The sequence below is a fragment of the Sebastes fasciatus genome, chromosome 18, assembly GCF_043250625.1.
Source record: "Sebastes fasciatus isolate fSebFas1 chromosome 18, fSebFas1.pri, whole genome shotgun sequence".
Classification (NCBI taxonomy): Eukaryota; Metazoa; Chordata; class Actinopteri; order Perciformes; family Sebastidae; genus Sebastes; species Sebastes fasciatus.
Window position 1 is genome coordinate 17006897 of NC_133812.1, and position 15384 is coordinate 17022280.

Genomic DNA, 15384 nt, shown 5'->3' on the forward strand with positions numbered 1-15384 from the left:
AACACTGACCAAGGCCATTTTCCTGCATAACGTGTACTTTTACTTGTGTTACTTTAAGTGCATTTTGCTGATAATGCTTCTGTACTTTTACTGAAGTTAAGTTCTGAATTTTGACTTCTAGATCTGACAACTTCCTCTGATAAACAATACATTCAGTAATCATGCATTGACACTGCATGCACATGTAGGCAGATGTAGAGATTTATTTACAGCACACAAGACACACATATTAGATTAAATTGAAATATGACCAAATATGTGATATAAAACCTTTTTGATGTCATATGCCCAAAAAGTGCAGCAAGGGAGGTTCAATACCTGAAGAGACGAGCAAACTTACATAATACCTGACCTGACAATACACCTGACCTGAGTGCAGACACTGACCCTCCACCTGCAGCAGGTGAGCTCAAACATCCCTGTGCTTCACAACCAAAACAATTCAAAGTGACAGCTGGCATTTTGGTGCTCAGACAGACCTATTCTCAAATAGTTTTTTTGTTAGTCATGTTCTTTCATAACTTAAGGCCAGTTAACACACTGTGTCATGAAAAGTAAAACTGCACACAAGGTCAGCATCTGGCTGCAGAACACACTCAAGCAAAGGCACTGTAACTTTTATATATTTTAGGAGGAGCAATTCATCAAAAGTAAAACTAAGTCATGTTTTTTTTCACGTTTTTGCTTTGTTTTTCCAAAGTTATTTATCAATTGTTTTATCTTAAATGATAAATATCAGCTAACTTTATTATATCTAAGATTAAATACTTTAAAAAAGTATTCAAAAGTCAAATCCAGAATTTAACAAAATTTAACAAAAGTGCTAAATATTATATTATTAAATTATTTATAAAAATATTCAGACTAATTTGTGACTTTGTACTAATTACCTAATTTTAAATGTTTTTAAATGACCAATAATATCAACCAAAACGTGAACATGAATATTTGAACATATTCAGGTGATAATCATCGTGTAAATCCCGCAGAAGTGTTGCACAATGGGCTTGTTTATGTTTGTTTAATCTGGGGATGAGAGATTGAGGGTGCGTAGGCGTGCCGTGGACTGTGTTGGAGATAATAGAGTGTGTAGGCGGGAGGGCAAATAAACAACTATTTACTGGCCTGTCCTGTTATATATTTTACTGATTTCCCACCACAACCAAAGATCTCCTATACATAGACAGCAGAGAGTCTGAAATTATTCTAATTTAAGGATAAATCATTCTATATATGTTTTATTGTCAACAAATCCCATGAAAAGACAAAAAGCCTACAATGAATTGATTCTAATAACAAGTGTTGTCTGTGTGGAAAAAGATGATCCAATGATCCTCTTTGTTGGGTGATATGTTCCTTTATTATGATGAACATATGCAATGCAGTTTTTTTTAGTTCTGCTTCTGGAAATACTCACTACTAGCACCGAAATGTGTATCAATCCGCAGCTGAAAATAGTCCCCAACAAATGCACCATATTCTCCGTTTGCATATTATTTACTTAAAACTACAGTGCCCATCTGTTTCAGAAAAAAAAAGTTTTTTAATGCAACTATAAATTCACAGCTGTTTTTAAAGTACCAACACATTTTTGGTTTTTGGTCTTTTCATTGAATTTGTTGACAATGGCAAGCTTAACCTATAATTATAATACAGGAAACTGAACCCAGAATTAGCAGATAGTGAAGGTAACTGTTATAAAATCACTTAGTTTTAAATATCTCTTCATACATCAGGAACCTTTAAATGCAGTACAGAAACAAAAGTGATGATCTCTATGAGAACCATCACCTGAATTGCACCAAAACTGAAAACTGTATAGGTTTTAGAAGATGTAGAAAAGGTGTAATAACTGAACATGATAAGAAAACTGCATGGTACAGAGAATCACTGCAGCCTTATACAATAAGAGTACACATTCTTCCAATCAAATTAACCTAAGAAAAACTTGAAGATATAGATTTATTTTTACAGTCTATGAGAAGGGTTCAAAATAATGTTTCTCAGGCTAGAATATGAACAGATAATGGGATACAAGTCATTGATTTACTAAGGATGTTTGCCCGTAATTGCATGACACAGTTTGACTAGGAGAATCTAAGAAACACGGCCAATATTTTACCTATTAAATCAATTTCGGTACAAAATAGCTAATTGAGAGAAGACAGATTTATGTTGGGTCTTTAAAAGAATCATTATAAAGTGATGAGAATCAATATCAGGAATTAGTTTTTCTTTTATCCACTCATAATAGAGAGAAGGCCTTTAGACTTTCTACAGTCTTGTCCTCAGATTGCCCCCGAGCGCCACACTGTTCACACCATGACTGTGTCACTGGGTGAAGAATTGCACCTCCTCGTCATCTCGTGTCAAACAATAAACTCCCTGATCGTCTTCTCACCCACTGAGTGGTGTTCTCCTTCAACATGTTAAGTCTTCTGTTGTACTATGTGTTGCTCTAGTTCACTGGTTCCTAACCTGGGGGTCCCGACCCCATTAGGGGTCACCAAAGCTTCACGGGGGGGTCGAGAGGCCTTCTTGATTTTAAGAAGGGTTTTTAAAAAATATATACAAAAAAAATACATAATACAGAAAATTTTAATACAAGTTCCTAAAGATGACAAGAAAACTCATCTCCGATGCAATATTCACAGGAAACAATCAATCGAAATTTAACCAAATTGCTCATTTTACACAAACTTCCTGCAGTTACTGGGTTCACTATTTGGGTTAATTGTACAGTTTATCTGTACTGTTATTGTTATGCATTGAATAATAATATGAAATATCCATAGAATATGTCACTTAGTCAGGGGTAATCAGTTTACTCAAAACGTAGAGAGGAAAAAGGTTGGGAACCACAGGTTTGATGGAAGGAATCACAAATTTTATTCACAAATGATAAATCCTGTTATGACTAATTTTGGGCCTCTATTAAAGCTATGAGTCATGTAATGACTCTACTTACAAAATAGATTTTATAAATAAAAAAATATTATTTTTGAATACTAATCCACTGCAGCCTGAAATACAGACAAACAATACAATAAATATGCTTCCAAAATTGGTATAGTGTTTTTTATTCATAAAAAAAAAGCATAAAAGACAGAATAACAGATAAACAGAGCAGTTATAAGGACCAAAACCAGTTATCATACTCTCAATTTTTATATGTGTACAAAAAACAATACATTTGTGAACATGTTTGCCATTTTTCAGCTTTTATTAGATGATGGGTGTATGGCCAGCATGAGTATCAAAACAAAAAATACATTCTCTATTTGCTGTAACGACAAAACATGCTGTACAACTTGCACAAATGTACCATGCATTATCATCACACATATTTATTTATATGCTATAAGTCAAGCAGACTTGATATGGCACCATCTGATGAAGCATCTCTTTGATATGTATTGTATGAAAGCAATATTACTTTGGTGTTATTTGTGGCATAAGGCAAACTTTATAAACTTTGTATTTAATTGTTTATATAGGGGACAAACTGTTATATAGATAAATTCTTCTTCAAGTTGAATGTCATAATATACAGTAAGGTCTTTATACAGCAATACGCATAACAACTGACTGTATACAAGCTGATGAAAAGACAAAAATGACTAATTTCACTTTAATATTATCTCATATATTATGTGTTAATTTAGTCCAAGAAGCTGTAATGAGGTTCTGACTGCAGGGTAAACAACAGTATGATGACCAGAAGAGATCAAGACAATGACAATGACGCCATCTAGAGGCAGAACTGAAATATTTCATCAACACAGCTCTTCATCTTTCTCATGTATTTAACCCCTGTGTACACAATCCTGACCTCACATATCATCTCATGACAAAATTGACATAAGACAACAAGAGCATTAGGTCCCTTTAGGATACCAGGTGGTATCATGAGTCCTCTTCATTGTAGAAAAAGACGTAGTAGAAGAAAGCGCTGATAACCAGAAGAGCGACTGAAAGCATCATGTTCCTCCGATTCTCTCCTCTTAACGTCTCCAGCTCCTTGTCTGGAAATGACAAACACAATTGATGTGAAGGCACTAATGTGTAGCAACCATCAATTTCCTTTAAATATGAAACCTCATGAAGGAACAAAACCTGCAATTATTATAACCTATTCTCAAATCGTTGTTAAAATCACAATATTTTGTTAAATTGTGGTGCTGCAGAGACGTCCTGGCCTACAGATTTAAGAGAAACAGCTTTGTTTGGTACAGATCCCTGAACAAATCACACCATAATCATTTGAATATGTTTTTTTTAATGAAAATGAGAATAATGATGTAAAAATGATCATTCCCTCAATTGCAATATCACTCAAAATAATCACAATTAGATATTTTTTCCAAATCGTGCAGCACTAATCTCTTCAATTATTTAAAAATTGAGTCCTTCCTGTTTTTTAATGTTTAACTAAACTGTATGTGTGGCCAATATAAACGATAAATGGACTGCACTCATGTAGCCTTTTGAATCTTAGTAGGATAAAGCGTGTTACAATTTTGCCACTCATTTACCCACAAACACAAACCCATGCAAGGTACTGGTGTGGTCATTGGAAGCAGTTTTGACCATCATGATGTCTATATTGTAAAATATATACAGTATTCTTGTATACACCTACAGTGATTTGTATAGTATGAATAAGCATTTTATGGATATGTACTTACCTAACTTTAGCACCCTCTCATTAATGATGGTCATTTCATCTTCCAGGTCCTGTCTGTAGAGCACAGAGGATGAGAGAGAGAGAGAGAAACAGCACTATTAGAGGAGGGTTTCACTCTCTGGACAAAGAGAGAAAGTTATTCATTGACGTTTTATCTTCTTTGCAGTTTTTTTTTTTAAACTTCTCTATCTCCATCATCCTCCTCCTCCTCACCTGTCCTGGTCAGAGAGCCTCTCCTTCCTGCTTTTGAACTCAACCTTCTCCAGGTTGTCTTGGCAACGCGCCCTCCTCTCCTCCAGACGATCAATCTACGATATTATAACAGGTGAGATAATAATGTAAACAGTCATACAGCCATATTAGACAACATTTAACCAATAGAGTTACCAGACAGGACATTGAATGAATGAATGCAATGTTAATGTTAAGGTGCAGTAGCAAGCGAAAGCTAAAGAGATAAAGGCAAGGACATGTCTTCCATCGTCTTACCTCCGAGGCGACGCTGGTTTTCTCTCGTCTTTTGTCTTTTAATTTAGCCATGTTGTGACAGAACCTGCTGCTGATAAAAACTGTGACTGTACGGAAGTGTTTTTCTTCTCTCCTTCTTCTTCATTGGAGATTTTATTGTGATTTGCAAACAACTTTATGGTGCATTACCGCCTCCACCTGGTCTGGAGAGTGGATCAGGATTCTCACTACTCACTAGTTTTAATACTAAAGAAAAACTAAATAATAATAATACTAAAATAAAAAGAATAAAAAGAAAATATGTATTATTATTTCATTTCATTTCAAAATTTATTTCGAACATGTAGAATACAAAAAAATATATGATACAAAATAAAGAGTGGACAGTCAGAAACAAGTAGTATTTACATATATATATAAAGCGTAAGAAAAATAAATTGTCAACACTTGATGCCTTGATTTACATATTCGAAAAGGAGTGAGAAGAAGTATAAACTTATTTAATCACACCCCTTCTCCATAAATCAATTATTAATTATTATAATTAATTATTATATATGTATACATACATCTATATACACAAATAGAGTCATATTCTCTCTATGGAGTGTGGATCAGGATTCTCACTACTCACTAGTTTTACTACTTAAGAAAATTATAATAAAATTAAATAAAATTAAATTAAAAAATATGTATTATATATGTTTACATACATCTATATACACAAATAGAGTCATATTATCTCTATGGAGTGTGAATCAGGATTCTTACTACTCACTGGTTTTACTACTAAAGAAAATAATAATAATAATGATAATAATAATAATAATAATAATAATAATAATAATAATAATAATAATAATAATAATATATTATTTAATATTATTTAAATAATATTATTAGTTGAATACTATTATAAATATTATTATTTATAATAATAATAATAATAATAATAATATGTATTATATATGTATACATCTATAGACACAAATAGAGTCATATTCTTTCTATCAAATTCGTTCTCCTGAGGTATTGGATAACAAATAAATAACTCTTTTCCCCAGAACTACTTTGTAAGAAGTTCTTCCTTTCAATTTCTTCTTCCTTTTGACACATCACTCCTCGGAGACTTTGCTGCCCTCTACCGTTAGTTCGTTAACGTTACCAATAGCTGAGTTACCTGGTTAGCTAATTAACAACACCTGTGTGCTGAGATCGTGTCCTTCTGCATCAATTTAAAATATAGTAATGTTATATCACATTAAAACAGGAATTATACAGTCCCAGAAGACCAGAACAAGTGTTTTTTTTGTTTGTTTTTTTTTAACAATAGTAGTCCAATTAAATTGACACTTTGAATTATGAATACTGGGGAAGAAGATATAAAAAATCATATATTTGCCATCAGGAATAGGTTGTGCTGGAGCGACCGGAAGCTGTCATCCTCCTCCCCTCTGAGCTCTGAGCAGGTGAGCAGAGTTGAGATCTGTTGTTCGTTGTTAATCGGATTATATAGCTTGACAGGACACCACTTGGTCATCTGAGAAGGAAAGGGACGAGGCTATCCTCTCTTTTATCTACTAATTTATCTACTTTAAGGGGAAAAAATGCCTCTCTTTATAAACAGGGACCAAATATTTGCTCATCAGGTTCACCTGCTGGAGCACAAACTGAGGGTAAATCACTGCTTCACTGTTATTCCTAATGGGAGATTAGTTTATTAGAGAATGTCTGACTAGTTGTAGTTTATCCATTGATGTTTTTTTTTAAATAACTATATGCTCAAAAGCCAGTTTGTAAATATGTCACTGATGTTTTCAGAGTAAAGAGGAGCGGATACTGGAGCTGGAGACAGAGAATGCTATTCTTCATTTAAGACTTGCTGAGGTAAGAAGATTTCTGCCTTTCATTACTTACAGGTTTAAACCTATAGGCCTATGAGAAGCCCTTATAACTATTATATTCTACTGTTATAGATGAGCATGATTTTATTATATTTATTCCCTGACCCGCTGAGATGCTCAAGAAGGCTTTTGTGTGAATTCATTATTTTTTTTTGACCTTGGTGACTGATCTGTGAGTTTGATCATGTGATGTAATTTCACTTAAAGGTGTATCAGAGAGACAAACTCTTTATTTGATGATAATTATTGCTGTACGGAGTCAAATATTCTGGTGGACCGTGGACATCAATCATTCTGTGCTTTTCATTTCACTGCCATCCAGTTCATGTGTCACCTTTAGGTGCTCAATGCCAACACTTCAACACACACTAGTAATCAGGCTAGTAGTATTACCCAAAGTAATATGTTTAATTGGGTGTTTGTAGACATTTTGAAATGTCATAGCAGAAAAAGCACACGTGTAATTAGTAACATTCATTTAGAGAGCCGGTTCCAGGGTCCTGATATTGTGCATATTGTTGAGACAGATAAAGTGAACGCCATTAATGTTATTAATTACACTTGTGCTTTTCAGGATCTGGCAATCAAATCAAAACACTAATTAATGAACAAAAATGAATGTTGCTGGATAATTTTTAAAACCTTTTCAGGTGAGCAGCCATGTATTCACTTGCTTTCTAGCATTTAACGGTCTGAAGCTGTTCATTACTGTAAATTTACTTCCTTTAGAATGAGTAAGTAGTCCCTAATAATTTACAGGATACTACGATGTTGAATAACAAAATTACGGATAGCATCAGAGCTGTTACTGTACAGGTATTGGGATAAGGATAGTTCCCTTTAACTTTCAACTTTTTGCGTGCTGAATGGCACATTGGAGCAAACCATCTATTTAGGGAAATGTGTTGCTTTCTATGTTCTTAACTACTCAACAGTTGTCAAACAGCCCAGCCTCTCAAAAACGTGTGTATTGTGTTAAAATATAGTTAAATTCAATTAAGCATCACATGATACAAATCTATTGTAGCTTGGCATAAAGTAAGAATGAAGTGGCACAGTGGTGCAGATTAGAATAAGTTTTGATGTCATATCCTTTTCAGTGTTTGGGGAAACTCCGTCGGGACCATGAAGAGGAGACCAAGACCCTGAACCATCATCAGCACCAGAGGAATGCACAGAAGATAATCCGGTCAGCCCTTACCAAACTCCTCTCTGAGGTCCAGGTACAAAATACAAAATGAAATGTCTGTTTTGTTTAGATGTTTCACTAAATAACATCCGAAGTCAAGAAACAGACAAACAGTAGACACACACACACACACATACACACATACAGAGCCCTACACAACTCATTTGTCCTCATTTGTGTGTTTGTGGCAGGCTGTGAAGCAGGACCTGAGTGAACTTTTCGCAGTCTATTTCAGTTTTTCCACTGAGCTGGAGGAGCAGAGCAAGCAGCTGCTGAAAAAAGTAGAGCAAGCCAGCTGTTCTCCAAATGGTCACCGTGGAGACGAGGTTCAGAGTAAGTACCTGAGTATGTGGCACCATAGGTGAACATACATGCAGCATCTTTGACATCATCCTTTAGGTTAGGATTCTGAGGGAATGCCTTGAGGTTGGGATTTAGTTTACTGTTTGGCACTATTTTTATTTGGAGTTCGAAAATTTGGGCGTCATGTTGGAGTCCTGGTGCAGTGAGCTGGGGCGAGCAGGCAGCTATTAGAAGAGCAGCATCTTAAAGGAATAATGATGTATCAGCCAATATTATTTATGTGTGTCTGTTTACATGCTTCAAATTCACACATTTTAAGAATCCCAAGTAACTTTTCATAGTAGCAGTTCATAAAAGTTTACACAGTGCTTTTACGCCGCGGGCAGAACAGTTAACTTATTACCCTTTAATAGAGTCTGCACCAGCATCTGCTCTGCTTTTATATGCTACTCAGGCTACTCTGCCAAGTACTGTAAACCACAGAGGAGGTTTCAAACTGTCAGAAGTTATTTCCTTCAATGATCTTTGAAGACGTTATTTAAAGGAACATTTTTTGATCCCTCCCTTCTGGCTTCATATTTTCTCAATTCTTTTAACTCTCTGTTCTGCTCTCTCATTCACCGTCTCTCTGTGTCTCTCTCTCCGTTCTAAAGTGGTTTATGTGCTGGCTCGGTCTTGATTAGGCTGTTTGCTGGTTAATCCTCTCACACTGTCCCTCCCCTTTCATCTCTCACCCCGCCCTTCGAGGTTGTCCAAGGTTGACTGTCTTGTTCTAATGCAGTCCTGCAAGTCAGCTACTCACCATGGCTCTGATGAATGGTTAAAACTGGTCGTAATAACATAACATACATGGCTTTTTTTCTTTAGCTTTTATTGTTGATGTTGGTTGATGGAGAATGTAAAACTTTACATACTTACTGTACCTGCACTAAATACAAAATATTCTCTTCTCTCCTGTTAGTGTCAACCCGTCTGGAGATTCTTCTTACATTACATTTACGTTGCATTTAATTTACTACTTTGCTCATAATTTTTTGTTATATTGAAGGGCTGTTAATTTATTCATAATTTCATATTTCATACATGAGCTTTTGCATATTTCATGATTTATAGAGCTGTTCTGGTTGGACGGTGGGTTGGGTACCCTCTGTTTATTAAAGTGAAAATCCATCTTAATTTAGATATAATATACATCATTCCAAAACCTTTGCAAAGTCAGTCAGTTTTTAAAGTATCAACCATCTCATTAGTAGAATAATCATGTAAAACCCAGATAAAGATTCAAATCCTGGAGTTGCTTTTATGTTTGTAATTACATGATTAGGAAACTTTAAGTTTATTATCTTATAAATTTAAAAAAAAAAAAAAAAAGTTTGCTGGTAACATACCAAAAAAATAAACCAATAAATAAATTACTTACAGATTCACACAGGCTTGAAGGCTTTAAAGTACAGAAATATTTTACAATGAAAGAAGATATTTGAGCTGTTTTGTTACTGTTAGGTGGAATTTTGAGGAAAAATGTATGTTTGAAATAATCTTTAAACAGAGAAAAAAATCCTTCTACACTATTCTGGTCTATTTATGTTCAGCCAAGGTTATTCCTGAATGTCTCAGCCTGTGCTGAGTGAATGGAAGTGTTTGGTGTGTGTACATGTGTGCTCCAGGATTAAAGACTTGGCCTGAATTCAAAGATTTACACCAGAACAGATGTCTCTGTCTTTGAGTTGATTTTTTACACAGAGCGCCATTCACTCACTCACTCACTCACTCACTCACTCACTCACTCTATACTGCTTTCTACCTTAGAGAGAGTTTTTTGCTGTACTGCACCAGATTCCCAACCAAGTCTTACCCGGTGGTTCACAATAGCTCATTCAGCGTTTGGGGCTTGTGTCTCAAAATTTGCACAACAATGGATTAACCTTTTAATCTCAGTCCATGATAGAAAATGCTCTACATTTAATTTTGATTGGACTATTTTCCCTTTACTATCTTTCTGCTCTCCCTGCCCAGACTTGCAAGCCAATGTTGCAGCTCTGGAGCGCTCTCTGGAGGAGGAGAGGGAGAGGTGCAGTGCAGAGAGGCAGCGGAGGAAAGAACTCCACAACACACTGGTGGTGAGGACAGATGTTTAGTGTCACAACATAATGGGTAATACAGTAGGTTTCATAAAGACCTACAGCATATCTGATAGCATCTGATTACATTCTTTGTTTTGCTTCAGGAGTTGAGAGGGAACATCAGGGTTCACTGCAGGGTTCGACCAGTTCTAGCCTTTGACCACGTCCAGTCCTCCACCTCTGCATTAAGGTGGGTCAACATATGACATTAAATACTGTGTGATAATTGAGATGAGTTGTTCTGTGCTTAAAAAACTAATCTAATTCTATGCTTTTCTCTATCAGACCTGCATCATCAGAGGAAGTGGTCTCTGCCATCAGTGATGTGAGTTTCACAGACTCTTTATTTTAATATATTACTGCTTCAGTGAGCTCACTTTTTTGTGTTATTCCTCATTTGTTGTTTTAAAGGACACTTTGATGGTGAATTGCATAAAAACGGGGATACCAACGCAAACCAAGATGTTTGAGTATGAGAGGTAAAATCAAACATTTTCACATGTACATTATTGTATTTAATTTCCAGTTTATTAATGATTAGTCTTTGTTTCTTCCAGAGTGCATGGACCAGAGGATTCCCAGGATGCAGTGTTTGAGGAAGTCAAGCCGCTCCTCACATCTCTGCTGGACGGGTGAGTTTAAAAACATACAAAAAAAGGACTACATCGAATCACGTGTCATTTTAAATGTATTCATTCATTAACTATACCCTGCGTGAAAGAAGAACAAACAATGAAATGCATGACAAACAGCATAATATGTTGGATGTCGTCTCCCTCCCTGGCCTTGCAGCTACAATGTGTGTATCATGGCGTACGGGCAAACAGGCAGTGGGAAGACTCACACCATGATGGGATCCCAGCTGCTGGAAGAGCACTCAGGGACGCAGCAGGAGACACAGCAGGGTATCATCTCCAAAGCTGCTGCTGAGCTCTTTCGGTGAGAAAGAAAGGCATTTTTTATTCATTTGTTTAAGTGATATTTACAGTGTGTAACGACTAAACTCTGCAAGACGTGGGTATGTTTTTAAGCAGATCTGGTCTAATTTACTGTATTCTATTTCACAAAGAAAGAATGAATTCATAATGTGCACTGAGAGTTGAAATAGAATATAATTGGGTTGATCGTTGACCTTTTCGTTATCTGTCCGTGGTTGTGTATCTGTTCCTGTGTGTGTGTTTGACCCAGGTTGATCTCTGAGAAGCCTGCAGAGAGCCACACGGTGGAGGTGTCAGTGATGGAAGTGTACAACAACGAGGTGCTCGACCTTCTGGCGAAAGATGCGCAGGGCAACGCCGTCGCCGACCAGCGCCGGGACGTCATCACCACCTCCTCTGGTACCAGCCAGGTCACCTCCCTCACATACGAGTGAGTACAGCTGCTTTTGTACTTTGTTATGAAGGGGACTAGAATATGAGATTTTTGCAGCTGGACTGCTATTTAGTTTGTTTTTTGAAGAAGCAATTATTTTTTAAGCTCTACTAATCAATACTTTTTTGTGTGTCAAATTATGTGTAATGGCTGGAGTCTGGTGAATACAAATCCAGGTAATGGTGTGTGTGTTTCATACAGGCCTGTGTGTAACGCCTCTGAGGTGATGCAGATCATCAGCAGCGTTTTAAAGCTCAGGGCTCACTGTCCCACCCTCATCCACCCGGACTCCTCACGCTCTCACATCATCATCACCCTCACCATTTCCTCCAAGAGCCCCAACGCACTGGCCCTGGGTGAGACGCATTCACACACACACACACACACACACACACACACACACACACTCACACTCACACATTAACATAAATGGCACATGTTGGCCACTTGTTCCTGTACTGTTCCTTTATTCACTCTTTTCATTCAGCCCGCAGGCTACAGAGTGCCAAGAAGGACATTCAGCGCTCCACGCAGGAGTGGTGGAGTCCACGCTGTCGCCGTGCCAACCCCTCTGCTTGCAAATCATCCGAGGACCGTCTCTTTGCGAGCGCGGCCTCCTCTCCCTGCCACTCGCCTTCCCATTCACCGTGTCCCTCCCCCAGGCCCAGCATCTCCCAGGCTCCGTTCCGGACTAAGCTGCAGCTGGTGGACCTGGCAGGGAGCGAGTGTGTCGGTGAGAGCGGCTCCCACGCTTAAGGATGTTCTTGAGTTTTTTCAGGTGTCGTGGGAGCATTGGTCCCTGAATGTCTTAAGATGCACCAGGCAATATTTTAACTGAAAAAATATTCATTGCATAATGGGGCTTAATTAAGATGCTGTAGATAAACTGCTGCTTAAAATGAAATTCAAGTGTCAAGTGGCTACACGTCTTTGCTCTGAATTAATTCTTAAGATAAAAAAAACGACTCTCAAACAGCAGTGAGTATATAAATCAAAAGCAAGCTCACCACAGTTACAACTTGGTGTTACTTTAAGCAGAATATGCAGATTTAAATCTGCTCGGCTTGTTTCTGTTTTCTCTTAAGTGTCTGAACCGTGAAATATCAAATGACTAATCTACAGATAAAGGTTCACAGTACAAACAAAGCTGAGGATGCAGGACTTTGTAATTACCTTTTTTTATTTTTGCATTTATTTACACAGGAAAAAAGGTCACTGAACCCAGTACAACAGATGCTTGTTCACTGAGCAGATCACTTAGCTTTAGGGCATATTATAAATGTGTGTGTGTGTGTGTGTGTTTGTACCAGGTATGTCTGGAGTTTCGGGTGCAGCTCTGTGGGAGGTGTCCTGTATAAACCGCAGTCTCTCCGCTCTGTCTGACGTCCTGGGAGCTCTGGCCGAGCAGAGACCACACATCCCCTACAGGAACAGCAAACTCACTCATCTGCTACAGGATGCCATAGGTGAGGTTCACACACACACACACACACACACACACACTCTCTCTGTTTTACGACCTATGACCTCATGTCTCTCATGTCTGCTTCCCCTGGGAAAGACTCATTCAAACCCCAAAGTGTCTTCATCTAGCTGAGAGATTCCACATACCAGTGTATTGCAAACCCTGACTCTAACATACACTCACATAAACATACCCCAAACACACTGAGTCACTCAAACATCTCAGGCTTGAATCTCCTCCTTGTTCTTCTCCGTCTTCTCCATCAGGTGGCGATGCCAAGCTGCTGGTGATGCTGTGCGTCTCTCCCACGCAGCGCTTCATCACAGAGTCCCTGCAGTCTCTGGGCTTTGGCTCGCGGGCCCGTCAGGTCCAGAAGGAGCTACCGCGAAGGAAGAGTAACACCCTCAAAGTTAAGTGACGAGACGAGAGAAAGAGACTTCATCCTTTTTACAGATGCTGTGGCGACATGGATCATGTATCAGTCATGCCAACAGAACAGATTTGAGGGTAGAGGATCACACGCCTGCAAATGTGTTATTTTGACTTCTTACTCTTAGTATTTACAATAGATTGGTTTTGCCAGAATTGTTCATATATTTTTTTTGTTTTAAAGGACCAATATGTAATATATTTACTGTAATAAATCCTAAAATGACCATGATATGTCATCAGAGATTAAGGAAACAAGCTAAATAGAAATACTGGTTTCTCCGACAACAATGCTACAGCCAGTATGTTCTCCTTTGACATTTCCATTCCGGTCCGTAACGTCTGTTTTTGTTTTGGTCGGTGTGATCCCATCCACTGCCCATTTCAACACCCCATTGCCATATATGAAACAAACTGGCACGCAGACACAGCCTTCTGCAGCCAGGGAAGCATGCAAACGAACTGGACCAACAGAGATGTCACAATGAAAGTCTTACATATTGCTCCTTTAAATAGATCTTGATAGCAATTAAAAAAGCCTGGCAATTACAAAGGGTGCTAAGTAAGTATGAATGACAATGAAATTACACAAAAGTTGGATAATGATAACTGAATTTAGTATAAAATCCCTGTTTTTGACCATTCATTAAACTGTAGATCGTGTCAATAGTCAACAGTCCTGTATATGCATTCTGACTGAAGTAGGCTTACATGTATTCTGCTGTAAATACATTTCAGTACTTGCATGCCATGCCTTCTGTTTTGTAGTGTGTTGGTGCATTATACAGTACATGTTGATGTATTCTGTATCTGTAACCATCACCTTTTCATTACACATTTTTTCAAACGCCTTGATAGAATAGTCCCAGTAGAAAATGTTGTTAATATGACTTTAAAATAAACAGCTGATATGCAGATAATGTATATCTTTGTTTGTCAGTCTGTTCCGAGAAAGCTTATACCGCCATTAGGTAATTAAAAACAGTGAATACATTGTGCAGTCCCTCTAAAAATGAACCATTCATATAAAATTTATTGCTCACAACAGGCTTTCTATACAAACTCCTTCCACTGTGTCTGCCGCTGTGTAGATTACAGCAAAGAGGAACTCGTACATTCACTTAAGCATTTGGACAAGATGGTATTATTTTAAGCTTTTGTTTTACCCTAAAGGATTTGGAGCAGGTGGAGTATTCTGCATAAGCATAATTCAAGTTAGGAGCTGTAAAAACGTATTGTCCAATGTGGCAAAAACTCATCAGGGTGATAATAAGAAAATACACCAGCTGATGATTATTTTCCAAAAGCTATTTCAGGTCTGTTGACTTATAGTTTAATGTTGGAAGAAAACAAATCAGGCAATTTCCTCCAAGGTGAAACAGTTGGACATCTTCCAAGCATAACTTCACTATATCAGGTAATTACATCTCCTCTTCATCAGCTCC

At 37.3% G+C, this 15384-nt stretch overlaps 2 protein-coding genes across 3 annotated transcripts; one reads left to right on the top strand and one right to left on the bottom strand.

The window, feature by feature from the left end:
- Positions 1-3088: 3088 nt before the first annotated feature.
- ccdc167 (coiled-coil domain containing 167) lies at positions 3089-5302 on the bottom strand. The gene is made up of 4 exons (XM_074615994.1): positions 5177-5302; positions 4901-4995; positions 4689-4741; positions 3089-4025 (listed from the first exon to the last, which is right to left on the bottom strand). The coding sequence occupies exons 1-4, from the start codon at positions 5225-5227 to the stop codon at positions 3907-3909; spliced, it is 318 nt and encodes a 105-aa protein (XP_074472095.1). The 5' UTR covers positions 5228-5302; the 3' UTR covers positions 3089-3906.
- A 1198-nt stretch (positions 5303-6500) lies between these two features.
- kif25 (kinesin family member 25) lies at positions 6501-14776 on the top strand. Of its 2 annotated transcripts, none has more exons than XM_074615013.1 (15): positions 6501-6624; positions 6977-7042; positions 8160-8282; positions 8440-8581; positions 10568-10671; positions 10779-10864; positions 10960-10999; positions 11086-11153; positions 11232-11306; positions 11467-11613; positions 11863-12042; positions 12247-12401; positions 12533-12778; positions 13356-13511; positions 13777-14776. In XM_074615013.1, exons 1-15 carry the CDS (start codon positions 6517-6519, stop codon positions 13926-13928), a joined length of 1848 nt encoding a protein of 615 aa, XP_074471114.1. In that variant the 5' UTR covers positions 6501-6516; the 3' UTR covers positions 13929-14776. The 2 variants fall into 2 exon arrangements, with proteins under 2 accessions (XP_074471114.1, XP_074471115.1); XM_074615014.1 differs by lacking the exon at positions 6501-6624 and adding an exon at positions 6631-6831.
- The last annotated feature ends 608 nt before the right edge of the window (positions 14777-15384 follow it).